This window comes from Phasianus colchicus, chromosome 1 (assembly GCF_987193195.1).
Source record: "Phasianus colchicus chromosome 1, bPhaCol1.hap1.1, whole genome shotgun sequence".
NCBI classification, from domain to species: Eukaryota; Metazoa; Chordata; class Aves; order Galliformes; family Phasianidae; genus Phasianus; species Phasianus colchicus.
Genome location: NC_143436.1, coordinates 113,914,871 through 113,940,625, shown reverse-complemented (window position 1 = coordinate 113,940,625; position 25,755 = coordinate 113,914,871). Strand labels below are relative to the sequence as shown.

Sequence of the window (25,755 nt, the reverse complement as noted above, 5' to 3'; positions counted from 1 at the left end):
TATTTCACCTGACCAAATAGGTATCCCAGTTCCTGCTTGCACGGAAAGGAAACTGAACTAAATACTTTCTCTAAATTTTGATACTTGGGAACATTCAGAAGTATAGAAGAACAAGTCCAATAGCAAATACTTGTGATATTTGAAGTGCTTCAGTTTGTGTCTAATTGGAAATGCGGAGTACAGAAGCACTAAGATGAACACCTCCAAACTGATATTTGCAAATCAATATTAAAACATCCTAAACCATACCGTTTCCTGTTGTATGATCCTCTGAAGATGTCTCCTCATAATAACTGATCCAAGGAATCTCTCAAGAGGGGAGCAAAGATAGCTGCCAGCTAGTCCTGGCACGAGCCCAGGGGTAGGAGAGGGCAACAGCAGAACATTCAAGGCACTGTGGGTGAGGATTGTAGGTATGGATGCAGCCCAAGAACGCTGAGGTAGTTTACGAGGTGGAGGCATGCTTGTTGGCATTGCTTGGGAACCTATTAGTAAGAAAAAAGCAGCTGCAGTAAAGAAGAATTTAAGTTGAAACCTAAGATGTGCGTTCACTTTATTTGCTATCACTACTCAACCAATGACCAGCCTGGGCCAAAGCTTAATCTTTCTTATGTGAACATCTCGCTGCCTAATAATAGGCAACAGAGCAAAGTCAAAGCATCAGAGCTTCAACCCTTGATTGGTGCAAAGTCTCAGTAACACTCACTCACGCTCCCTTTTCCTCTTTCTTCAGTGTGCTGGCAGATATCACCTTTGTACAACAAACTGAATGAGATCTAAAGACAGCTAGATCAAAACTTGCAAGAGCAGCATTACAGTTCCATAATATGAGAAGTTATTTTGGTAGGCAAATATGCCTATCGCTGTTTTCATTCCAAAGATTTTTCTCTCAGTCACGTAGCCCAGTAGTTTAAGACTAACTTTTGTATTTCAAGAGGCATCAATCCTGCTGACATTAATGCTGTATAATTCAACTCATTTTCTAGTTTGCTATAGAACATTTGAACTGGTCCAGAATAAAGGCTTCATTTCTTTACCTATTTTACTACACAAAGAAAGAAAGCACTGTTAGGTTGAGACACAAACCTACCAAAAACGCCTAGAACTAGAAATGCTAAACATGAATGTTTCACAACTGTAACCCTAATAAAGCAACCTACTTGTTCCAGCTCGTGGGGAATGAGAGGCATCTGGGATAGGTGAATGAAGGGAAGGGTTGGCTGGTGACATTCCAGGCATCCGTGCTGCTGGTGATGGACCAGAAACCTGGGGAGATCCTGGCCAGTTCCCTGCACGCTGACTGGGTGACATCATGGTGTATGGTGAGCTTGGATCTATGGTACCTGCAGATAATACAAGACCATTAAAAAAAATAAAATAAAAAAATCAAGGTTTACTAATCTAAAAAATACTTGCAAAATGTACACAATTTTAAGATGTCTTCAGTCTTTCAGAATTTATTTTACATCTGTACTAAATGGGCAGATGAAAAAAAAACAAGATAGAAATTTAAGGCTTTTCTGCTTGTGTTTTTCAAAATAAAATTGAGCATTAAGGCAAATCAATGTGTTTAACACAACTGGGATGAAAGTAAAGAGAGCTCTTGCATATAGATGTTTCAATTGCTCCTTAGCAAATGAAAGCCTCAGCTGGGGATGAAGCCTCCGGCTGAAGATGTTCTTAATCTAAGCTCTATCTTGGTATTATCTCTGCAAAAGTACCTTTGATGTGATACTCTATTACAAAGGCTGATCAGAGCAAGCTTCTTAAATTGTCTACTGTATATCTATTCCACTTAGTTCATCTCCACAGTTTTACTGTGGTGCTAAAACAACCACCTGAACCTTCACTGATTGTAACCTGTGCCACGCAGTGACTTTTGACTGCTGTTAACAGTTACCACATGTATAAAAACAGTTACTTAAGTCAATTACAAAATTCTTTTTTTCCCCCCATTTAAGTATGCCCAGGAAGAGTTAATTTTGAGCAGCAAATGTGTTCTCCCTGTCCCTGCATACAGACATGCCAGTAAGGAACTCACCGTGTGGGCTGGCAAAGTTTGCTGTTTGACCCATTGTAATTCCAAGGGAAGAAGGTGAAGGAGTTGGACCAAAGGATGCTGGTGATGGTGCTCTTAAAGCTCCACTAGGTGAGCTCGCAGCATGCAAGTTTCCTAATCAAAGATATCACATCATGACATACACATTTCCCAATTTTTTTTCTACCAATTGCTACAGCTGTCTCATTTTAGGGAGTCAGCAAACAAAATTCACGAGGATTTTTTTTCTTGCACTAAAAGGCTGTATTTTGTACATGCATGAAGATTATATTTTCCAGAGGAATTCAGCACACACATGAAACTTTCCAAGATACCTGACTTGAAGAACAGCATTTTCCCCTCCCTTAAATTTAAATAGTTTCAACTGTTGCACTGTAACAGTTGGAAACAAAAAGCTAAGCTTTGGTGATTAAAAGCTTTTCTGAAGGAAGGGGTATTTAAAATGAACAGGATTTGACTGAGCAAGCTATAAACCTTAAAAATAAAACAATCTCAAAGATTGTATAGCTCAAGATGACACATTTCTGCCATTTTTTTCTTATGCTTCAAAATACACCCTTCAAAACATGCATGGCAGGACTTTGCTTTGTTGTTTTTCCAAATTATGAAGTACATTAACTTGACTAACTTGGAGCTAAACACAGCTTGAATATCAGAAAACAGGATGCACGCACAAAAAGCAGCATGTGTATTTTCAGTATGATTAGCTCACAAATTCTCAGCCATCTCACCTGGTGACTGTGTGTGCATCATAGATGGAGAAGGTGTCACTGTGTTGTGATAGGAGGTGGGTGGCGAAGTAAGAGGATATGCTCCTGATGCTCCTGCCTGCTTTGCAAATGGCTGAAAGCATTAACACAAGACAACAAAAGTCTTCTATCATTTTGAACAAAAACTGAGTGCAAGAGAATACTAGTGAGAGTTTGATCCTCATCTACAATTTATTCAATTTACTATACCATCTTGTTCACAACACACTATTTTTTTTTAATCATTTCATAGTTTTTCAAGACAAAAATGCCTTTGCGTCTCATCCTTTCTCATCCACCACAGAGAAGCCTCCTGACTCTTCCTCCCTCCCTTCCCTGCCCCACATCCTTCATCTTCAACAGCCATTTTCCCACCCTCCATCAAAGCTTTGCTTCTAAAGTGGCAAGTCTCATATGACACTCCGAAGCTGCTGGTCATCTGCTACGGGCTGTTTATACTGGAATAAAAAATGACAAATTAATGTTTTGCCCCAAGGGAAATTCCATCACATAACACTTTCATAGTCTCCCATTCAATTCTTCACTGCCAATTATTTCAGAAAGTAATCTTAAAAACCTGCATTTGTGGAAGACAATAAACATTTTTAACTTTTGTCTGTAGGCTACCTGCTGTGGTTGCTGTGGCGGTTGCTGAGGCTGAAGCTGAGATATCAAAGAATCCATCATGTCACCTCCGATAGGAGAAGGCGGGTTATCGTCTTCATTTACAGATCGTCTTCGTGCATCCTGGTTGCTGTCAACAAACATGTTCAGGAATGTCTGTGGATAAAACGGTTTTGTTAGTAAACAGTTTGTTTTCCATTTGCATTGTATTACATAAATGACCACAGCGTTTATTGAGGTCATTAGCAGCAGCAGAACTAACCACTAGTTAGCAGTATACAAAGTTTACAAAATACATGATTTCTGAATTCAAAAACAGAATTTTTCAGTGGATCTTTAAGTTCATTTCACAGCCATCCTCCTCTTTTTTTTTTTTTTTTTTTCTCCAAAAAAGGGGTCTTCCATCATCACCAAACAACAAGCCTTGCGCATTAGTATGAAATATCTCTAGTTACCTGAAATACCAACTTAAAAACAACTTGGAAACAGTCACCTTTAATCCAGGTGCAGGGTAAAAACCTTCAACTATTTTGCTGTTGTCAAAAAGACTGTATGCCCCATCACGTATCGCCACCACGCCACGGCTCCGGCAGTAGATGTCAATGCAGTACATGTTCCTAAAAGCCAGCCTGATATGCGTAGGTGACTGTGGTAAAATTGAGAAACACTGATAGGCAGTGTTAGTGCGTTGAGTCAGACCCAGCATGGGCACAGTTGGAAGTTTGTTGATGGCATTTAATGGAGCCTGAGTGTCGAACAAAACCTGAAAAAGAACAGATACTGAGAGACCAGACAGCTTACTGTTAAGTAAAAGTCTGCAAAAAATCTGAGCTGGGTCAGGACAGAGATAATAGGGGCAGAAAAGGTACAATCTTTCCCAAGTCACCTTCTGCCAAGGAGATTCATAATCAATGCACACATGTAATTTTGAAGATAACAGTTTAATCAGCAATCACCTCTTAGTCACCTTGGACTTTTCTTGAGGGAAGTGTTTATAACATTACCTGTAACAGCAGCACCACGTTTGGTGTTTTATTAAACATCTCCTGGAGCTGGTGCAGAATTGTGTTGTGACAGTTACTGCAACCTGAGTTTGGGCCAACAGTTCCCAGTGAAATGTGGAACTTCTGGAGTATGGAGTTCCACTGAATGCTGATCTGCAACATCAAGAACAAAATGACCTTGAAAACTAGAACCAAGAGGTTATTACAAGAAAGCTGGTCTGCTCTCATTTTTATCCTTTTTTACAAAACCTCAGATTCCTAACTCACCGTTGAGGTTCTGAAAAGACTTCTGTTAGCTTTTGTATAACTTATTTAGTTAGCTGGAATGTTGACAACAATCGAACCAGACAGTTACTTCAGCAAGTCAATCAACTTGAACAAGTGCCTTTTCTGACAGAGTTGAGACTGAAGAAATTAAACATGAGAGACTCGCACCACAAAGAACTGATCAAGAGTTGCTGGAGGTGGACAGATTATCTCCACCATGTCACAAAAAAAGAACTGGATAAGCTAATATGTAAGGAAGTGACACACAAAATCCACAATGCTATTCCCATTGCTTACTAAGACTAATAGTCACAATAAAATGCACATAGAAATACTCGTAAAAAACGTGAACACAAAGACTTTCCAGGATGCAAATTTTGAGTGCATCAACTACTTTGCATCAGCGCACACTCATATTATCAGTCTGTAACAAATGTGGTTACTTCCTTCCTTGCCCTGCATTTAGTGCAAGGGAGTGAGCAAGCACACAGACAACAGTCAAAATCATTAATATGCTGTAAATTCAAATACTACAGAGTAAGCTAGACTTCTGAACAAGAGAACAGTACTGCTACAAAATAATTGGGGATTGTCCCATTTAAAAGCACAGTACTCCATTTAAAACTGAGTCATTTCTCTAAAGCAACATTAAGTTTAAAAGATCCATATATCCCAGTATAACAGCAGTAGCAACACATCATAAGTTTGAACAAAGCTGCTACGCCAGCCTTCACCAACCATAAGCTATGCTGACAGATCAGTGATGCCAGGAGAAGAACCAACTATCCTCCCCACAATTTGAAGTACATTACACAAATTCTCAAAAATTCTAGACAATAAGGAATCTAGCAAATTACTAATTCAACACTCTTTATTTCTGTCTTTTTTACATCGAATAATATTAATTCCACAATAATATAATACCAGGATATATTTTGTTGCACAATTCTAAGAACTCCAGGCCTACCCAATGTGTTTGCAAATATACATTTTAAGTGGACTTAGGAATTACTTACTGAGCTCCCCTTGGTAGTTCCATAACAAAGGATAAGTTTTCGGTAATTGTAGATACGAACTTCTGAAAAAATGTTTAAGTGGTTGGGTATGTCTTTGAAGAGAGCAGAGAAAAGAGCATTGAGAAAACCATAGTCATCTGTAAATATAATTTTTAAAGAAAAGGAGACTATTTCTGTACCTGGTAAGGACCGTGCAAACTCCAGGACACATTCATACAGCCGAGCAATGCTGTTCCAGTCATTGAGGAACATCTCAACAACTTTGCGACCTCCAACTGGTTCAGATAACTGGTTTTCATATGTTAGGTAAACATGACGGGTTGGTCCTACAGTGTTAGAACAGTAAATACTAATTAAACAAGTGGTTCCTAAACTGGCGTTTACAGACTATGATTAAACTGTGGAGAGAGTCCAGGAAGCATACTCAAATAATAAAAAAGCATCAACTCAACAGTCAAGAGCGTTTGATAAAGGTGCACTGTGGCTCATTAGAAATTTTAAGAGTAGACAGTTGTCCCTTAATGCAAAAAGATTAGAATGATACTGGAGCAGACAACATATAAAACAAAGACACAATGTTTACCTGACCTCTCTTACCTTGCTCCCTGGATGAAGTGCTATTAAGCGGACAATTTGCAAACACCAGCTCAGCGACCCACGTGCGATTATTTCTACCTTGTAATCGGAAAGTGCAATCAAGAAGAGATCGGTCCAGAGCCTTCTGCGTTTCCTCGTTTACACCTTTACAGGGAGGAATTCTATTTGTGAAGAAAAGAGGACCTCAGTTGCACACAGTGTAGTCCCCAAACTGAAAAATAACACCTTTTAACATTTCCTGAAGGACTTATATGTCTGGACATGAAAAAATGAATAATCAACAGTAAGACAGACAGCTGAACCACACAGTTGGCGGTCTTGCTCCCCTTCAAGGACTATAAGTGTGTTATAAAAGCACAGTGAGTTAAGACCAATTTTTATATGGATTCAACACTTGCAAATTACAGACTTTTAATGGAACCGCAGAACTGCCCTGATCTCCTGATAAAAGTAGGAGCACACTAACATAAAGCTTTTATACAGAGAAACAAGTTAAAAAAGATGAAAATAAACTTCTGTGGCAACTTGAATTTGTGTATCAGGATCTCCTTCTGAACAAGTTCACTTTAAATGCAATGAATAACCTAGCAATTATCTTAATACCCACTAATTTACTCATATACCAATGCAAGAATTGAATTTAGAGGACAGAGTAAATAAAGCTAAAGTAAAAATATGCCTAACTTCTCTACAAATTGAGTTTATTTTAGAAATGTCATATACCACCCTTAAATCCAGCTTACTTGTCTGCAGTTAAAAAGGTAGAGCCTGATGCATTTTAAAGACTGATGCCTTTATACCACAATGAATCTCAGCGGAGTAGAAAAAATTAAGCAGTTTATTTTACACTTTAGAAGACTGTAGGTTGGTGGCATTTGTTGTTGTTTGTTTGTTGTAAAATTGATATAATTTTTTTACTTCATAACACAACCTGAAGTTGAACTGGTAAGGCTTGAAGTAAGCCCCAAGGAATCTCAAAAACTGGCTGGACTGATGGTAGAAAGCACTGTGGCCAAAAGTTCCAAGTCAAATTGGTGGCTGCATATGGTTGGGTTAATACAGAGGCCAATAATATTTAACTTCAATAATCTACACGATGCCAAGGAATACACAGGTGATGTCAAACAGAAGGGAGCAGCACTCAGCACACTGGAGAACAGGGCTGCCATTTAGACAGACCTCAGCTGGTTGAAGGCATGAGTTAACAGAAACCTCATGAAGTTCAGCAAAAAGAAATGCAGTCCTGCACTGGGGAGAAGATAACCTCGTGCAGCAGAACAGAATGAGAGGTGACTGGCTGCAAAGTAGCTCTGCAGAAATAGAACTTGGGGGCCTGAGCGAGAAGCTGACCAGGAGTCAGCAGCATGTCACTGCAGCAGTGCCAGACCACTGCATCCTGGACTGTATTAGCATTAGCAGAGACAGTCAAATCAAATGACTACTCCCCTCTGGTCAGCATTTGAGATCTCTGTGCCATAAATCCTTGGCAACTGGAAAATTCAGCTTTGAGCAGATGGCTAGACCAGATGACCTCCAGAGGTCCATGTCACTCTCTACAGTAAGAGCCTCAGATGTTTCCTTCACAAGTTCTTAAACATGCAATTGCCTTTTTTGGGTTCCCTTGCATTTTCCTCTGCAGTGTCACATACTGGTCATTGTTAAACAATGCATGGACTAAGCAGGTCTCTGTCCTGATCTAAAATTGCAATTACAAGTTCATCAATCACCACAATGCTGTAGATGCCTTAGCGGTGCCTGGATGTTAGGACTGAGGACTGTCAGAGACTGTTTTCAGAGCACTGCAGTTTAGGCTAATGAGAAAAACAAACAATAGCTGGCTTTGAGTGTATTCTTACTTCCCTCTTTGTACTTGTACTTGTACTGAAGCACTGCTTCAAACAGGAATGCAAAGCACACAACAGTGAAACACAATTTCCTCCAAACCCCAGCCTCCGCAACATTTTTAGTGTTACTCTCTGAACAATCCTTTTTTCTCTCAAGCATATGTACAGTAATTAAATCAAACAGGAGTATATCCCCTTACTTTAATAAACGTATGGCATGGCTGAAGCCATCTCCTTCCACTTGTACTCCTTGGTGAGGAATGTCCATATTGGATAACTACGAACGAACAAGAAAAAGGTTATCTCATGCAAAAAACGTCAAGAAAGTAAGTGCAGCTTTTTCTTTTGCTAAGGATGACAGATATTTCATATCCTCTAGCACTGGAAAGCCAAAAACAAGGTTGTGTAAATGTGGTAAAAAATTGTATTTCATGCTCTCCCACAAGCCTCTCTTTCATCCTCTTATTTTTCCCTTTCCCTCAGCTTCTGAAGTCTTCTGCAGTTAGTGCTTGATATTAGAGAACCAGCTACAAGACTAGAGCAACCCAGTGTAGAACGTCAGCTACCCAAATGCAGCTAGAAAGGAGACTACAAAGTGAACATGTCTAGATGTAACTGTTCAGAGAACATGTGGACAAGAGAGTCAGGAGCAATCGAAAAGAAGAAGCAAACAAAATATTTCTTAATACATACCTCCAAACGAAGCCCTATAAATGGCATATTTGTATCGCACATGGCTACAATATGAGCTAGGACTTTATTGAAGGCACACATTTCTCCCGTCCGTTTTGGTTTCTTAGGTTCTATGGAACATGGATCACCAGACAACTAGAATTAAAATAAAGACAAATAAATATTCTTGCACATTTTGGAGTAAACATTTTGAGTAGATGTCAGAGAACCTAGTTCATCCGAATTTTAAACGAAACACACACTGAGAAAAATTCCTAAAGGGTCAACTTCAGGACTACAACAATTAATTTGAAGTAATTTTATAATCACCTCCTTCCTCAAAACAGTATTTACACACCAGTAAGCCAGGTCAACCTGGCCCCAAGAAGCAACTTCTATCAGTCCCCGTGAGACTTTCAAAGACTACACTTCCATGCCACAAAGCATATCATGTTGATACCAGTGCTTTGCTAATACAAGCTTTGCTAACTACCTCTGTACAGTGCTCTCCCTTGGCTTTCTTTTAGACCAACTAAGAAGGCTTGGCATGAATTCAAAGACAATAACTGTTGGAAAATAATTTCCCAATACCTCCTTGGGGAAGCAGCCCAGAGTAGTAAGCCTCAGAGTAAGCTGTCAGCCACACAAACTTTGAAACAGCTGCACTAAAGCTGGTAATGATGCTAAGAGCATGTGTTTGGTTTCCACACTTTAGAACGAGCCTGAAGGCTTTTGAAACACATACCTTGCGCTTGACACCACTTTTCATTTGTTTCCCACTTTTTGTGTCTAGTACCAACTCTTCAATGTTTGGCTTGAACTGCTGTAACAGAAGTGCAGTAGCAGGGTTGTCATCTCCTTCAGCATAGCTCACTGAGAGAAAGTAGTATTTGTACTCTAGTTCTGTGGGGTTGCCAGGAACATCAAACATCTCTACAACCTGCATTTAAACAAAACAACAAAATCAACAAGACCCTCAATTGAGGTTATGCCTACATCAGTTTCTATTCTTCCCCCAATTCCTACAGGAAAACACAGCCCTCTTTTTTAAGACATTAATGTGGCTACGAAAGGGATCCAAGAAGAGAAAGACTAGAATTCAGAAATATAAAAAGAATGAGGGCTGCTGAGTAGTAAATGTTTATGCCCCCCTCCTCTTTATAAGCCTGACTGCCTAACAAACCCACAGAATGAGAGAAGGTAGAGATGAGAAGCAAGGATTACAGCAATTAACTTTCTTCCTAATCTTAGAGTTACCATTACAAATTGCCTGAGGAGAGAAGAAGTATTTTTCAGATACTTACAATGTAGTACTGTGGAAGACGAGTGAGTTTGATAAACAATTTGTGTTTGGAAAGGTTTCCCACTGGATGGCTAGCATGATTAGCTAGCTGAAGCGTTTCACTGCTCACTGTAGGCAGATGCTTTATTGACTGTTTGCAACGTTGCTGTCCAAGCCAGAACCTTGCATTGAAATAAAGGCATTAGTACTTTGAGAATGTTTTAGATTTTAGTGTCAAATTAGGAGCCAGCCAACATCTAATACTGCTACACAAGCTACACACAGTTAAACAGATTTTTTTTTCCTGCTGAGTTTGTATTTCCTTATTGCTATATTTACATACTGCTTTCAGCTTGGGTAACAGATAGCTGCTAATTTATGAAGAAAAGCCTTGAAATTATTTATTGAAGGAGTATAAGTATGTATTTATATTCCAATATAAAATTACAATATAAAAAGAATAAACAAGATATAAAACAAACACACATGATTTAGAATCTCCCATTATTTTGGATATAGGAAAAAGAAATCTTCGCTCCTGTGTGCTGATGAACAAGACAGTAAGAAAGTCACCTAATGTGGATTAATATCACTCTTGATTATGTTATAAACAAATTAATTCCCTTGAATGAGTTTGGAAGTAAAGAACCACAGCAAGACAAATTTATTCTGATGCTTGGAATTAAACTTGATTCTCTTCAGATTGATTTCAGCTATGGTGGCAAGACCACAAAGCCAACCTAGGCTTGAAGGAGGGAAGCAATGCATGGCGTGGTTTCTCAAACTTCTACTGAGAGCAGCAGTGAAAAGCATGGCTGTTCAATGTCTCTCCAACAGGATGCACCATCTTTATTCTCACAGAAACATGTGAGATTAATTGTCCAAAAGGACACTTTGTAAGACTGTCTAGCTTACTCAGAAACAACAGCACTACCCAAGCCATTATCTTGAGCACATTATTTATGACAAAGGGAGGTTGATTAGTTTCTCCAGGGTGCCAGTGCTTCATGCGTCATTATGCCTCTTTTAGAAACAAAACTCCTCAAATAGAGGCTTCACTCTGCAATTAACTCAGAGTACTGGGAACTTCCAAAAAGAAAGAGCAGGTGGAATTTGTTTTTTCTGCAGATGTAAGTTGTATTTGTATTATTTGCTGCAACCTCTTATGGAGGAGCAAAACGTATCTTGCACCTAAATCTCAGGGCTCTAAAGAGCAAAGATATGAAGTTCAATACAGCCAGGGCTGAAATATTAGAAGATAAACATATTATTTAAATCATTCTAGGTCACTTCCTGGCTTTCCCTTTGTATTGTGAAAAGGGAAATTGCTCTTCCTGAGAAACAAGAAGAATTCAGCCGTAGAAGTAGAATGGAATAAAGGAGATAGAAAATGAGTATGGACACGAAATGAGATCCTCAGGAAGCAAGTGGTCTGCTCCCAATGAAGTGTGAAGACTTCATGCAGAGTGTGCATGCAGCAACACCCGAGGCCACGTGCAAGAAGGCAAACTAAAGGAGGACTGTGCAATCATCACCCAGCAAAAATTTTCTCCGCTCATTTAAAGGAGGCAACAAATACTCAAAGTTGCTTAGGTCACAGAAAAAGTACATTCCCTACACAAAGCCAAGCAAGTACGAACATCCAAAATGCAAACATGGTAAGTCATTCTATGGTAACTAAATGAATTACTCAAGTCTCTCACTTAAGCTGCTGGAGCCAAGGAATGATCCGCTTCATATCATCATTAACACACTTCTCTATGTCATCCAGTGTCACTTGATCTGTAAAAATATCAAGTGAATAAATACTCTTAACAACTGCTCTTAAAACAGCAAGCTTTTGACCTTCTAATGGAAGTGTTTTGTTTAATTTAAGAACTACAATTAAGATACAAAACAAATGATCCATAATGCTTGTGGAACCAAAGCAGTATGTTCTTAGACAAAAAAGCCAAAAAAAATAATTTAACCTAAAAACAACAACAAAACAAACACAGAAAGAGAAAAATCTGAAACATTAAGTTAGACTTGAAAAATATCTCAAAATATCTCAAAATATTTAAGGTCAATCATGTCCACATGAAATGACTTTAATCATTAGCAGGGAATGTAAGCCCTAAAGAAAAAGAATTGCAAGTGATGTCTAACAATATATAGTCATTTCTTCTCATAAGATACGCTGAACTGTGTATCATAAACACAAAGATTCACCTATCCATTCATATTCAATTAATATCTAGATCACTCAACACACAGCTTCATTAGCTTAATGCTCAATTCTAGAATTTCAAAGATTTGACAGAACTGTTCACACAAAATAACCTCATAAATAGGCTGTATTTGACATCGTGCAACCCTACTCTGTTTTACCTACTTACCAACACCGTAGAGCATCAATTGAAACATTCCAGAATGGAGATCAACAAAAACATGCAGACACTCTGATCGACCACATGGTTCCAAAATTGGAATTACAAGAGTTGGAAGAGCTGTCTCAATGAATGCTACATTAAAAAAAAAGTTAATAATTAGCCACAGAATTCAAGTTCATCATGTTAAAGTTCAGCCTATTACAATCTCCAAACATGTTTGTTTTTAACAGGAAAAATTTTTTACTTGCAGTAGTTCTGAATTCAGTATAAGCATTTGCACACTATTACACTCAAGATGAAGAGGAAACTGAATACAGTAATTTCTTGGTGAAAACTGCTAATGATAAGCCACGCAGAAAAAGCAGACTAAATTAAAAAAAAAACCAACACAACATGAATACCTTTTAACTCACTGCTTCAAGACTGTAAGCTCAATTTGAATCTCAAAGTTTCAACAGCAGCTGAAGCCTCACCCAAAGTTAGTTTTATACAGTGGAAGATTTGCTTTCAACTCCAAACTAGTTTTACAGTAGACTATTTTTAACCTTTCCACAGCAGATATAATACTCTAGCAGCTTCAGCAATTACATCACATTTACAGGTAGATATCACCAAATATTTTAATTAGCAATGCAGAATAATTTAACGCTGTATCTTTTTAATACTGGACATACTTTCCTACGTTTTTATTCTTTTTTTTGTTGTTGTTCAAATTAATGAGAACAAGAAACAACAAGAAAAACAGAAAACATTCCTGGGGATAAAAGGAGAAAGATTTCAAACACATTTTGACAGAAAACACGTACAATTGTCATTAACATTGTAACTCTTCAGAATGGCTTTTAGCTCCTGGAGTTTTTGATGAGATCTCGCATGGACACTGTCTATCAGGAGTTTTTCTATTGATAGATGGTCAATCTGGAAAAAAGTTCCAAGCAAGTTCAAATTTGACACATGGACTTTATGCCCTAGCACACAAAAACAAAGCTTAATAAAATGATTACTTTAGAATTAATTTGCCAAGAACTTTGGTGAACCAAAAGCATTGTTAACCTGAGTATTTGGTTCACTACAAAAATACAACAAACCTACAGTCATCAGTCCCTGTGCAGATCTACTTGTTCTAGATCAAGGTTGGAATATTTTCCAGCTCAGCATGCATCTGTTTATAACAAGCTTAAGCTATGGAAAAATAAACCAAACTATTAGAATATGGATACTTCTACACAAATCATAGAATGGTTTGGGTTTAAAGGACTTTAAAGACCATCTAGTTACAACCACTTTGCCATGGGCAGGGACAATTTTTCCTAGATCAGGGCCCCATCTAACCTGGCCTTGAATGCCTCCAGGGATGGGCCATCCATAGCTTCTCCAGGGAACCTGGTCCAGTGCCTCACCACCCTCACTGTGAGGAATTTCTTCCTAATACTTAATCTAAATCTACCCTCTTTACATTTAAAATCATTAGCCCTTGTCCTGTTACTATACTTCCTGGTAAAAAGTCCCTCTCCATCTTTCCTTTAGGTTCTCTTTAGGTACAGGAAGGCTGCTCTAAGGTCCCCTGAAGCCTTCTCTTCTCCAGGCTGAACAATCCCAGACCTCTTAGCCTCTCTTTACAGGAGAGGTGCTCCAGTGCTTGGACCATATTTCATGGCCCAAATACACACGTAGAATGCTGTAGAATGAAACATAACATACTCATTTTAGTCTTGCCCAAAGGGGTAACAATATAGTGAGATGAAGAGGCAGATTGTGAACACGAGCAACCCCACTGAACCCAAGAGTATCTATCTATAGGCTTGCTATACTTACAGTGCTGAAGTTTACATCTCCAGCTCATACTTGCTATAACTGATTTGTGCAACCTAAACTGAAGCATATACATTTATATCTATTCACTTTACAGTTATATTACCTACATATTTTGCCTAAGCAAAGCCACAGTTTACTACAAAACCTTCTTAACATTACGTTGCTCTGAAAACCGTTCAAGGTAAATTGAACTAAAATTCTATTCTTGCACAAGAGATAAATGCAGAATAGATTTATTCCAGCACAGAAGTATATAAAATTTCAGTACCTACCTTCATGTACACCAGAACAACTTTTTCCTGTAAGATTAGCTTTCCAAGACAAGGCCTTAAAATCAAGCATTTAAACATTCACAGGAGTATTTCAGTTCAGCAGCTGCTATCAGTTACCTAGACTTCACAAACAATTTACTATAACTTCTACAACTACATCAAATTTTCAGTACCCTAATGTATAACAATCCACTCAGACAAATCTATTTGTTTGTGCCAGTATTGTATAGTATCTTTAACACAAAAAGACAGCCAGAATAACAATCTTAGCTGTAATTATATAACAGCAGAACAGCAAACCCAGTAAAATCTCTAAGCACAGAGAATTAAAGGGGACCAGCATTAACTTCAATAAATCTCAAATTTACAATGGCCTCATTGGTCAGAACATAAGATCAAGTTTTGCATAACCCTTGTAACAAGCAAACTACATCGATTCTTTTGTACAGTATTTTCCAATCATAATGCAATATTTTCCAAACTGAATAACGCTGCTCGGTAGTCAGCTCAAGTCACACGTGGAAGCTGATTTTCATAGGAAGTTGCACAGCATCTCCAAGACAGAAAAGAGAAGCTCCTTATAAGAGCTCTTCATAAAACATTTCAAGCCAAGCACTAAGTATAACTGAAGCTTCACTGGTGCTCCCCATAGCCCCAGCATTCTATCATCATAAGTGGTATATAAAGCACTGAAAAGTAGGTATAATGTTAAAGACAAAAGTCAAGACCACTAATTTGTAACAACAATTTATGGTCTCAACATTAACACCCTGCGATCTACAGAGACAGGTTAGTATAAGTCATAGTACTGCTCTTTGGACAGAATCAAAGCAAAACAAATATTTTTAAGTTGCTGATGAACAGAAGTAGACGCTTCTTGCAAAGCAAACTTTTACCTTCATGGCTCTTTCCATCAGTTTGGAATCACAGGCTGGCAGTGGAGGTTCATGGGATATTTGCAAGGGTTTTGAGACATCAGTCTCATCAATCTTAATAGTGACCTTATGAACAGAAGCAGTCCCTGTTTTCCTGCCAAGCACCTGTTGGCTTAAAATAAAGGGAAAAATTAAAATATGTAATTGAAATAGCAGAAAAAATGCTTTTCAGTAGCTAATTCTTAATTCTGAGAGCTCTGTATAAAAGTAATATTATGTAAGCTGAACTGAGTAAAACATTTAGTTTAATCTTTTAATGAAGAAACATTAGTAAACTATATCCACACAAGGAGTTTTAGACGACTGCAAACTCAGCATGGGAACCAGAAGAGCATTTGGATCACTTTTTTTTTTTTTAATTCTATCTAGTTTAAGTCAAGCAATAGGCACGGTGAAAGACTGACAAATTGTCAATTTATTTAGATATCCAGGAAAATGAGCTGATTTTATGATCACATCCACTGCTTTTATGTACATGAATGTACATCGCTCACTTCACAAGTAGAGATACGTTCAGGAATCTTGGAATTCAACCTCAGAAAGAAAATACAGTTCTGGCTCAAATTTAGCAAATGAAAATGCTCTTATTGTTTCATTTATTAAGTTTAACAGCTTTTTAAAAATTAACTTACTTCCAAACAGACAGCGAAAGGCACTTCCCTGCATGATATCGCTCTACTTGCACTAGGTCACCCCAGCGCTCCCGAATCAGCATTAGTGTTTGTGAATGCAGGACTTCCAACTGAAGTGCTAGGCAGAAGGAGTCTAAGGAAGAGAGTTAAGGAAAGAGAAGACATCCAAAGACTGTGTTCACTATGCAAGTCCACTGCCATAAAAGTCAGGCACGATGCTGAGAACAAGCTAATGTACTAATCTACAGATAAATGTATGAAATCAGCATCAACTATTTCTAAAAGTTTGTTGGTTTTTTTTGTAATCTAGGACAGGTTGTTAGGCAGAGCGTCACAGCAGCTTTAGTTCAGAGATTTCAACTCCTATCACTTTTTTTTTTTTTTTAAAGATTATTGAAAGAAATTCAGTTCACCCTATGATTACTATTAAGCCCATCTTTCATAATCACCCATTAGTAACATAAATGTGTTTGCTTCTGCAGAAACTGTTTCATTGAAAATTATAGTGTCAAGTAATTTGTCCTTTGCACATACAAAGTCACTGCACTGGTTTTCCATACAAGCTATATCCCATTTCATTATTGATACAGGTGCAACACAGTTAACACATTGTACAGTTAAAATCATCATATTACTACGGTTCTACAGTAAGAATTGTAAGTTCCCATACCTTTTAAGTCAGCATCCTATTCTATCTCCAGAATCAGTATGCTGCTTCACTGCCTTACCATACAGCCTGCTGTCTCAAGTACTTCATCTTTACGTTTGTTGATCAAGTATGTAAAATGAAATTTTACGTGCTAGCAAATGAGCTTAACTGTCTCCAAGGCCATCACTTTTACTCCTCTTCCAGGCATTTGTCCTTAGCTTAATAGGGAAGCCACATTTTTTGGCCTCCTCCTACTAAAAAGAGCAAGATTATGTTACACAGCTTATTCAGAAGGAACTTTCAGAAGGATACGCAGACAGTTGTACATGTCCTGAAGTGGTTTTTCATCAGCAAACAGCCGTGACTGGACTAACTGATGGATGAAGTTGATCTGCATGCTGTGAACCAAGGCTCGACCATCTTTCATAAATTAAAAACCATTCACATTAGGTACCATGAAAACGGGCATTTAAATAAATAATAAAATAAATAAATATTAAAAGATAACTGTACCAAGAAACTTCCACACCTGAATTTCTAACAACATAACACAATCTTCGGTTTACCATGGAAATTTCAGTAAGTCTATTATACTGGCACAGACTACCACTGATAAGGTATCTGAAGTATACAGAGTAAGGTAAAAATTGGACGTGTATATGCAGCTTTGTTATCTCAAGTTGTGATATGCAAAAGACTCTGCATAAACAAGACTTATGCAACACCACAGAAAAACAACGTTAAAATGAATGCGTAAACTTTGTTTTCTGTATTTATTACCTCCAGTTTCCTTGTCTTCAACCAAAATTTCCAGTTTGAGAAGGCGCCAGGGGATGTCAGGGTCATCACCCATCACTGTCAAGGTGGCCTCAAACTCCCCCTCAACTCGGAACTTCACACGACCATTGGCTAAGGAAGAAAAAAATATTTTATTTCACTCAGTCTCATAAGATGCCTCATATTACCAGTGCAGTAGTTCCTGGCACTCTCAATGAATTACTTCCCTATAGACTCTGTTCTGTTGCATATGTTTATGTTGAACTCTGAAGCTTCGAGAGCTGCTTATGTAACAATACCAGTGCCAATAAGCAGCGTGGACAGAAGTCCCCAGCTGACTTGCACAGCAGTAATTTTGTCACAATAATTTGTCAGCATTTGTACTGCTTTAACACAAAGTTATACTGAGCTGACTACTAATATCTGACATTACACAAACAATATGTCTAGCTTAAATTTCCCAATTCGTTGCTATATTCAAGGAGCATCCAGAAGAGGTTCACAGACAGGGAGCCTAGGCTAAAATCTAGCACTGAAAAGACATTACACAGCAAACCATTTATTTAACATTAAATATTTTAACTCCATTTTCATGCAGAAATGATGCGCTTCTGCATACTTCATAAATATGCTCATAAGCAAAGATTCTGTACATTGTTTATGTAACTGACATACACATCCTTACACTTTTGTGAGCATAGCTATCATATGAACAGAGGCGGTTCTATATAAGACTATATAAGGAAGGTCATAAATGAAACAAGAAGCAAAGCACAAAATAAAGTACAAGTTCTTACTATGAAGTGTGGGTCAGTCTTCTCAATCAACTATCAAGTATGCCACATATACATCTTTACAATTCTTGATATTTAGAAATATTCCTATAGAAATTCTAATGATTTTAACTTAAACTTGCATATTAAAAAGCATCCCAGGTGTGCTCTTAAAAGAAATCAAATTCAAACTAGAAATTAATATTGAAATGTTTAGTTAACTGAAAAATCTCATGACTCAGATAAAAATTCATTCACATGTCATTAAGATAAAAAATGGCTCTAATACTGACATTGAAGTGTTTGCAAAGGGATCACTGAAAACTACTATACTAATTTTCAGAAATATCCTCACTCTAGATTTAGGGGATATAATTTATACAAGGCTAACTTTGTCTTAGTCAGAAGTACAGACTAGGTCCATTTCAGGTTCATTTTCTGTGATTCTGCCATAACCTAGTTTATAACCACCCTTTCTGTAGAAACAACAACAAAAACATCATAGCATCAACCTGTACTTGGACTAAATGAAAAGAGGTCTCTATAATTGAGACATTTGGTACTGCAGTGAGCCACAGAATAAAACGTGTGCACAAACATCAACAGATTTAATTCATGAAGATGAACGTTAATACAAACAAACAAAAAAAAAGCAACATTAAGTTAAAATTCAAAGAGTTTCTAGGAGAAATACCCATTAGTTTAATTAATTTGAATTTTTAAATTAATGTAAGAAAAAGCAGTTGAATTGCATGGCCTAACATGGACCAGGCACTGAGCACTTCTATCTCAAAAGAAGGGCAGAACTGTTCATAATACACGTGCTGAAAGATCAAGGCAGTCTCTACATCATTTTACCACTACCTGCACAGGCTTTCTATCTGAAAGTTATTCCAGCAAGACTATTAGTATCTTTGTTTTCCAAAAGAGAAAAAGAGAATTCGATGTCTGAGAGAGACAGAATTCCAATCTTACTAGATTAAGCCTATCTAATGATCTCACTTAATTTATCTTTTGGCTTTTATTTTAAGCACTAAAGTAACAACTAAGTCAGTCTCCAATAAACTGTTCTTCAAAAAGTGACTCAAGTTCTTACCGACTGTAAGATTTGCCAGCTGAGGAGGGAGATCTGTAGTCACTAAACGATGTCGAAGAATCTGGTTCAGCTGATGAAGGGTGGTTTGCTTTTCACTCTTTGTAATTGGGTCAGGAGGGATTATTTTATCCTGTTAAAATAAATATTAAAAAAAATCTATACATCTCAGACACGTCTCGTGCATTGCCAGTAGCAATGACAAAAATTAACCAGACCAGAAGTCTACAAATACAATTACACAGGCCATTACAGTATCTTTTTGATTGTTTTGATCTGGCATTCTTTTTTTTTTTTTTTTTTCTAGTTATTTACAATTTGCCTGAGACTGATCAGTGAATAAAACTGCTTGGACAAATTAAAACAATCTTGGGCCTTACATTAGGCTAAACTTGTTTTTAAATACTATTATTTGAAAGCCAATCCTTATCTGTAGATCTAAGTCATAGATATTATTGTTTGTATTACTCTACAAATCTATTACTCTGCATTTCATCAGTAAGAAAAGACAACAGCATTCAAAGGAGCCATAAGTAGTTCACTACATCTCAAAATACAGTATGCTATAGCCAAAATCTCTGAGAAAACTGGTGTTTGTATCTTATTTTTTCACTCTATTTTTCTAGTATGATGGCTTACCATGTAGAAACACAAAGTATCAAACGAAGAATTGCTACTATATTCACTCCAGAGATGAGCTAGTTCAAACTGAGAATGTTCCACTTGGAAAGGATAACTTGCTCAAATGGGAAGCACCTCCTGTCAGAAATTGACACTACAGAGCCTCAGCACTATGTCTGTAGCAAACTACACTTCCATTTGCACACATCAGACAATTAGTTTCTTTAACGTGCATTTGATGGGGATCTCCCCCACACCAAGTAATACTGTAATATTATTTACCCTAATGCAGGTAGGTAGGCGTGGGTACGATCCAGTCGTCAGAACATCAATTGCATACGGGATAGCAAAACTAGGTAGACGAGCATGAACCAAAGCATCCCTGGCTAGAGATGCCAGACGATCAGCAGTGTCCACAAACAGAATGGCTTGCTGATCTAAAAAACTTGATATCATCTGTAGAGGACAATGGGGGATGGGGAGAGGAAAAAAGAAAAAAGATGTGTAAAAAATGCACAAATCAGTGGTTCTTTATATCCAGCTCATCTAATATATGACAGAGATGATTCTGTTACTTCCCTCCAATTCTAGGACTCCCATCTATAAAACAAAGAATGAGTGCTCTGCCATGACATTCACATGCAAGGACACTTTCAATCTATGCACTTCTGGTGCTGTGGATGATCTGTGAAGCCTCACAGCTCTTTATCTGGTGACTGCTACTGGAATCCAACCTAACTTGTTTGCAATCACTCAAAGCTTGGTGTTTACAACACTGTGCTTTATTCTTACTTAATTAAGAACAGAACTAAAATTACAGCAAGGACTGATGCACTGAGATCACCACCTTCTGTCCTGTTCAAGAACTCTTGAAACGATGCACAATTTTTTATTTTTTAAATAACTGAGGAGTTTTGGGGAACTGTTAAGAACCTTCTTCTCAATAGGAAGAAGTTGGTTATCATTTAACGTTCATTTGCTGTGAAATACAGGTCCGGTTTTTTAAAACTTCTGTATTAATGAAAAATTAGATGGTACCAAAATCCCATGCTAATAAAAGATTGTTTCGTACCCAACTCTGTTGCCAACTTACCGCGCATTTTTCCACCTTTCCAGCATTATTAGCCCATTTGACTAAGGCTAATAAACGAACAAACAGTTGACGAGTACGGCTTGCAAACTGCACTATTTCTATTTTTCTGTAAAAACAGAAAACAATCGAATATGCATTAAGCTGGTGCTCAGACACATAATAAGCCTGCAATTCAACTGTGTGCCATTAAAGAAAAAAAGTAGTTATCATAACTTTTAATTGTGCTAACGTAGGTAATCACTAATAGATTGCTTGTTTAAACAGAACACAGGGAAAAAAGACTGAGCTCACTATTTTAAGCACCTAAATGCCAGCAACATACAGGGATTTTTAACCAACCAAGAATGTCTGGAGAAACAGAAAAGCACACTCACATGAATTAACTACTAATTTTAAGAGGAACAATTCACTAGTGAACTCAACTGAATTATCAAGATTTCCCCAGGGATTATGTTTAAGTTGAAAGCAACAAGCATAGCTGAACAAAACATATTCATCACCACAACAGATATTAGCTACCACCAAATAGAATTTGCACCTCCTTCTGATCCTAATCTGTAACATACATACTCATAACACAGAGCCTATTTCTGCAGAAAGTCTTGGTGTAATGAGGTAAACCTTTCTGTGCAATCCATAAAGCATGATCTGATTGTACCAGGTGGAGTATTTGGACCAGAAACACCGCTAACACCGTCTGGCTCAGTCTCCTGCATTACATACTACAAACTTCATCCAAGAGCGTAGGCATCAAGCCAATAATTTCCTCGCATTACGCAGCATATATTCCAGAATAATCTACAGTCTGATGTTAGAACTGCAAGTGGCAGAGAAGCCGCTATAGGTACAGACAGCCCTACTAGGATAGTTAGTACACTATCAAAGTAAGATGTGGAAAATTTTTTAAAGGTTTACAAAAACATAATGGAATTTGGAAGACATTTATAGTGAGATTTGAGAATGTCAGTAATCTTTCAAACAAATTCCCTATAGAAGTAGCTAAAATACAGAAGTAGTTCTAGCAACCAGAATTTTGTTGTGACAAAGAACACGATAGCAAGAAAATTTCAGAGTGCTTTTCCATAGCTGGAAATCAAAGATAGAAAAAAATAGGAAAAAAAACCCCACAACAATTTAATAATGAAAATTACTGAAAGGAGTATTCCAGGAATTGCTTCGTTAATACTACTTTATGAAGTTACAGGCAGTCTTTTAATTCTAATTGCCAAAATCCTACTTCAATAACCATGACTGTCACCTTCAAATCACAATCGCACTGGGAATTCACATCCATCTATCCCTCTCTGAAGAACCCAAGAGTCTTTCAGGGTTGCTGTGTTCCTCTGTTCTTCATTATAGATACTGAACTTAATGTTGGGCTGCACAAAAAAATGTCTTCCATTAAGTTGAAACTTACAGAAATAGCACATTTACAAGGCCTATAAAAGCAAAGCAGAGCACATTAAAAAGCTTTTGAATGACCACACTTAGGAAACAACCCTTCAAAATAATTCGGCTTTATTATAAATAAGAATCATTAAAGCTTTGTTTCTAACAAAAACTGTTCCAATGAGCAGAAAGCTTGACTGAACAGGAAACCCCTGAACAAACTGAATACAAATAGGAAGTACAAAGAAGGTAGGAAAGGGCAATACATAGAAACTGCTCAAGCATGCAGAGACCAGCATAGAAAATGAGAGCTCAGAAGAAAAACTAGCAAAGGATGAAGACCGACAAGAAGAGCTTCGCTACTAGAGGTCTATAAACCTGTAGTAAAGCAAAAGACCAAGGAAACATGAGTTCAGTGCTCAGCAGCACAAGAGAAAGCTGGCATAGACAAAGCTGTGGGACTGAGTAGATTCTCTACTGTTAAGTTCTGGTCTCAGGTATTTCAGATCCTTCAGCCTAGTGATAGAGCCCAGGGGAGTGAACCATTAGCTACAGTAGGAGAATATCAAGTTAAGGACTACTTCAGCAAACCTGACATACAAAAAGCCATCAGAGCAGATGGGATGCATCCAAGGGTGCTGAGGGAATTGACTTCTGAAAGCGCAAAGTAACTTTATCATTTCCAAAAGGCCAAAGCAACAAGAGATCTTAATGAACAGAAATAAGGCAAACAACATGCCCATCTTCAAGAAGGACCTACATGCCAGAGAGCCAAAGCTCAGTTAACAAGAAGTAGGCAAAAAATCTTTCCAGAAGCTATATCCAAGTAAACAGAAAACATGAAAGTGGCCAGGGAAAAGCCTGCACGGATCTGCCAAGAACAAATCATCCCTGATCAACACAACTGCCTTCTACATGCTGTCCAGTTCCACAACCAAGGGGAGAACAGAAGTTGCATTTACACTGCCTTTTGAGCATCTTTTGACAAGATATCCCACTGTAACTTTGCAGCCAGGTTGGTAACATATAGAAGGGATCAGTGGACTAGAAACTAGACGAAAAACTGGCTGCAGTGCCAAACATGAAAGGCTGACTGGCTACCAGTTGGGCTTCCTGAAAAGTGATGACTGCTCACATTCCCTACTGGTCAGTACTGGGCCCAGTACAATTAAACACCTCCATAAACAACTGACATGAGGTGAAGGATGGCTGTCTTTGGAAGCTTGCAAGTAATGTCAAACTGCACAAAACAAAGAGACCTCAGCTGGCTGGACAGACTAGTTGACAGAAACCTGATGAAGCAAAACCACATGCAAAGCTCTGCACCTGAACCCAAACAGCCTAACACAAAAGCACAGCCTGAGAACTAAGCAGCAGTAGTATGCATAAATGGATTTAAGGGTCCTGGTGGACAGGTGAGGAGATATCAGCAATGAGTCATTATAGCAAGTTGTACTAGCATGAGCACTACCTAAATCAAGGAAAACACTTCTTCACCTGGAGTCAGCATCTGTCTGAATGCATCTGAAGCACTATGTCCAGTTTTTAACTCTCTAGCCAAGAAAGATATTTGTCACATTGAAGTAAGTTAGGGGCTGGAACACATGAGATACAAAGAACAACTGGAGCAGTTGTTTGCTTACACCTAAGAAGAGAAGGCTATGGGTGAGATAGTACTGCTGTCTTGAAATATCTAAAGGAGTAATACAGAGAAGACAGGAAGAGACTCTTATCAGAAGTGCAAAAGGATGAAGGACAACAGCCACAAACTAAACCAGTGAAACACACCAATTTGACATTAGAAAAGCAAACAAAAGAAATACACAGGTTGTTTGAAGACTGACGTAGGTTGCCCAGAAAGACTGCAGGAGATCTATCTTGAAGATATGTCTAAAACTCAACAGAGTATGACCTTGCACAACGAACAACTTTTATTTTAGTCTATGTCATTTATTTGAGGCAGAGGTTTGGACCAGGTATCTCCAAAGTGCCCTGCAAACCAAAATTATGTGTATCAATGAAATTAATTAATTAGCAGCCATTTTGTCATAAACAAGAAATGAAAATGAATATTTCACAAGAAAGATGTGTAATAATTGCACTGTTGTTGAAGTTATGAATAACCTGTTTTTACAGCAGTTCTGAATTTTTGTTTAGATGGTAGTCTTTGCTGCAGATTTAAGTAGTAACAGACTGCTTCACAAACAAAACAGGAGAAACTGCTTTCTTTTAGGAAAACAATGTATTCATGTAGTTGTTGGAAGAGTAAGAACAAGGACTGTTTGTTAAGGAACACATGAATAAAGTTTTACCATTCATTTCCCCACAGCAAAAGATACAGCCTTGCAAAGTCACTGTAACCCATTGTGGAGGGTAACAGAAAAGATACCAAGCATTATCAATGAGAAAGCCCCTGGACTTCCCCTAACATTCAGCTTTATTTTTACACCACAGAACTGACACTACATTTTTTTAATCCAATTGCTTATCTTTCTCGTTGCAAAAATACATTGGAAGTGATTTATTCCTATCAGTGACAATGATGTGAATAAATAAGACTTGTCTTTGCAAAGCAATATCATATTAAGATTCATTATTTCCTACCAGATTTTTTTTCCCATAGCATCTTTTTGCTTGTCGCCATAAAAAAGCGTAGATGTTATATGAACTTTATTAGAAGATAACACCATCACATCCTCATCCCTAATACATGTACCATGTCACCAGGCTAATTTCAGGAAACAGTGCTTCAAGCACAACTACTGCTGCCACAGCAGCTCTTGAACTTGGTAAAATAACAAACCAAAACATAAAAACCCAACACAACAGTATAATATGGATAAACTCCACTGCTTAACAGGCATCCACGGGAGCTACAAAGCCACTTCATTAAGAACAACTAAATAAGTCAAACTTGACATGGATGCGAGCATTTAACATCAAGATGCATTCAGTTACAGGACACAGTGATGAACAGGAACAGGTTGCCTGAAGAAGCTGTGGATGCCCTGTCTGTGGATGCATTCAAGGCCAGGCTGGATGTAGCTCTGGGCAGCCTGGTCTAGTGATTGTTGACCCTGCACATAGCAGGGGGGGGTGTGATCATTATTGTCCTTTTCAACCCAGGTCCTCCTATAATTCTATAATTCAAGGTAAGCACTGAAGACTGTGTTATTTTCCTTCACCTGCATTCCATTCAGATTTAACATGTTGCTTCAAA

The 25,755-nt window shown here is 37.9% G+C and overlaps 1 protein-coding gene across 1 annotated transcript in view; it reads right to left on the bottom strand.

The window, feature by feature from the left end:
- MED14 (mediator complex subunit 14) overlaps window positions 1-25,755 on the bottom strand; it is a 35,019-nt gene that overhangs the window by 5,650 nt on the left and 3,614 nt on the right. The window contains exons 3-26 of the mRNA XM_031594582.2: window positions 21,147-21,252; window positions 20,336-20,509; window positions 19,436-19,565; window positions 17,570-17,698; window positions 17,102-17,209; window positions 16,141-16,273; window positions 15,470-15,620; window positions 13,293-13,404; window positions 12,493-12,618; window positions 11,818-11,896; window positions 10,137-10,296; window positions 9,578-9,772; window positions 8,854-8,988; window positions 8,361-8,437; window positions 6,317-6,477; window positions 5,899-6,045; window positions 5,720-5,811; window positions 4,437-4,589; window positions 3,926-4,195; window positions 3,436-3,588; window positions 2,791-2,902; window positions 2,042-2,173; window positions 1,161-1,343; window positions 250-485 (exon numbers count right to left, since the gene is read on the bottom strand). Of these exons, the coding sequence (XP_031450442.1) occupies window positions 250-485; window positions 1,161-1,343; window positions 2,042-2,173; window positions 2,791-2,902; window positions 3,436-3,588; window positions 3,926-4,195; window positions 4,437-4,589; window positions 5,720-5,811; window positions 5,899-6,045; window positions 6,317-6,477; window positions 8,361-8,437; window positions 8,854-8,988; window positions 9,578-9,772; window positions 10,137-10,296; window positions 11,818-11,896; window positions 12,493-12,618; window positions 13,293-13,404; window positions 15,470-15,620; window positions 16,141-16,273; window positions 17,102-17,209; window positions 17,570-17,698; window positions 19,436-19,565; window positions 20,336-20,509; window positions 21,147-21,252 (3,454 nt within the window). The remainder of the gene's footprint in view (window positions 1-249; window positions 486-1,160; window positions 1,344-2,041; window positions 2,174-2,790; window positions 2,903-3,435; window positions 3,589-3,925; window positions 4,196-4,436; window positions 4,590-5,719; window positions 5,812-5,898; window positions 6,046-6,316; window positions 6,478-8,360; window positions 8,438-8,853; window positions 8,989-9,577; window positions 9,773-10,136; window positions 10,297-11,817; window positions 11,897-12,492; window positions 12,619-13,292; window positions 13,405-15,469; window positions 15,621-16,140; window positions 16,274-17,101; window positions 17,210-17,569; window positions 17,699-19,435; window positions 19,566-20,335; window positions 20,510-21,146; window positions 21,253-25,755) is intronic.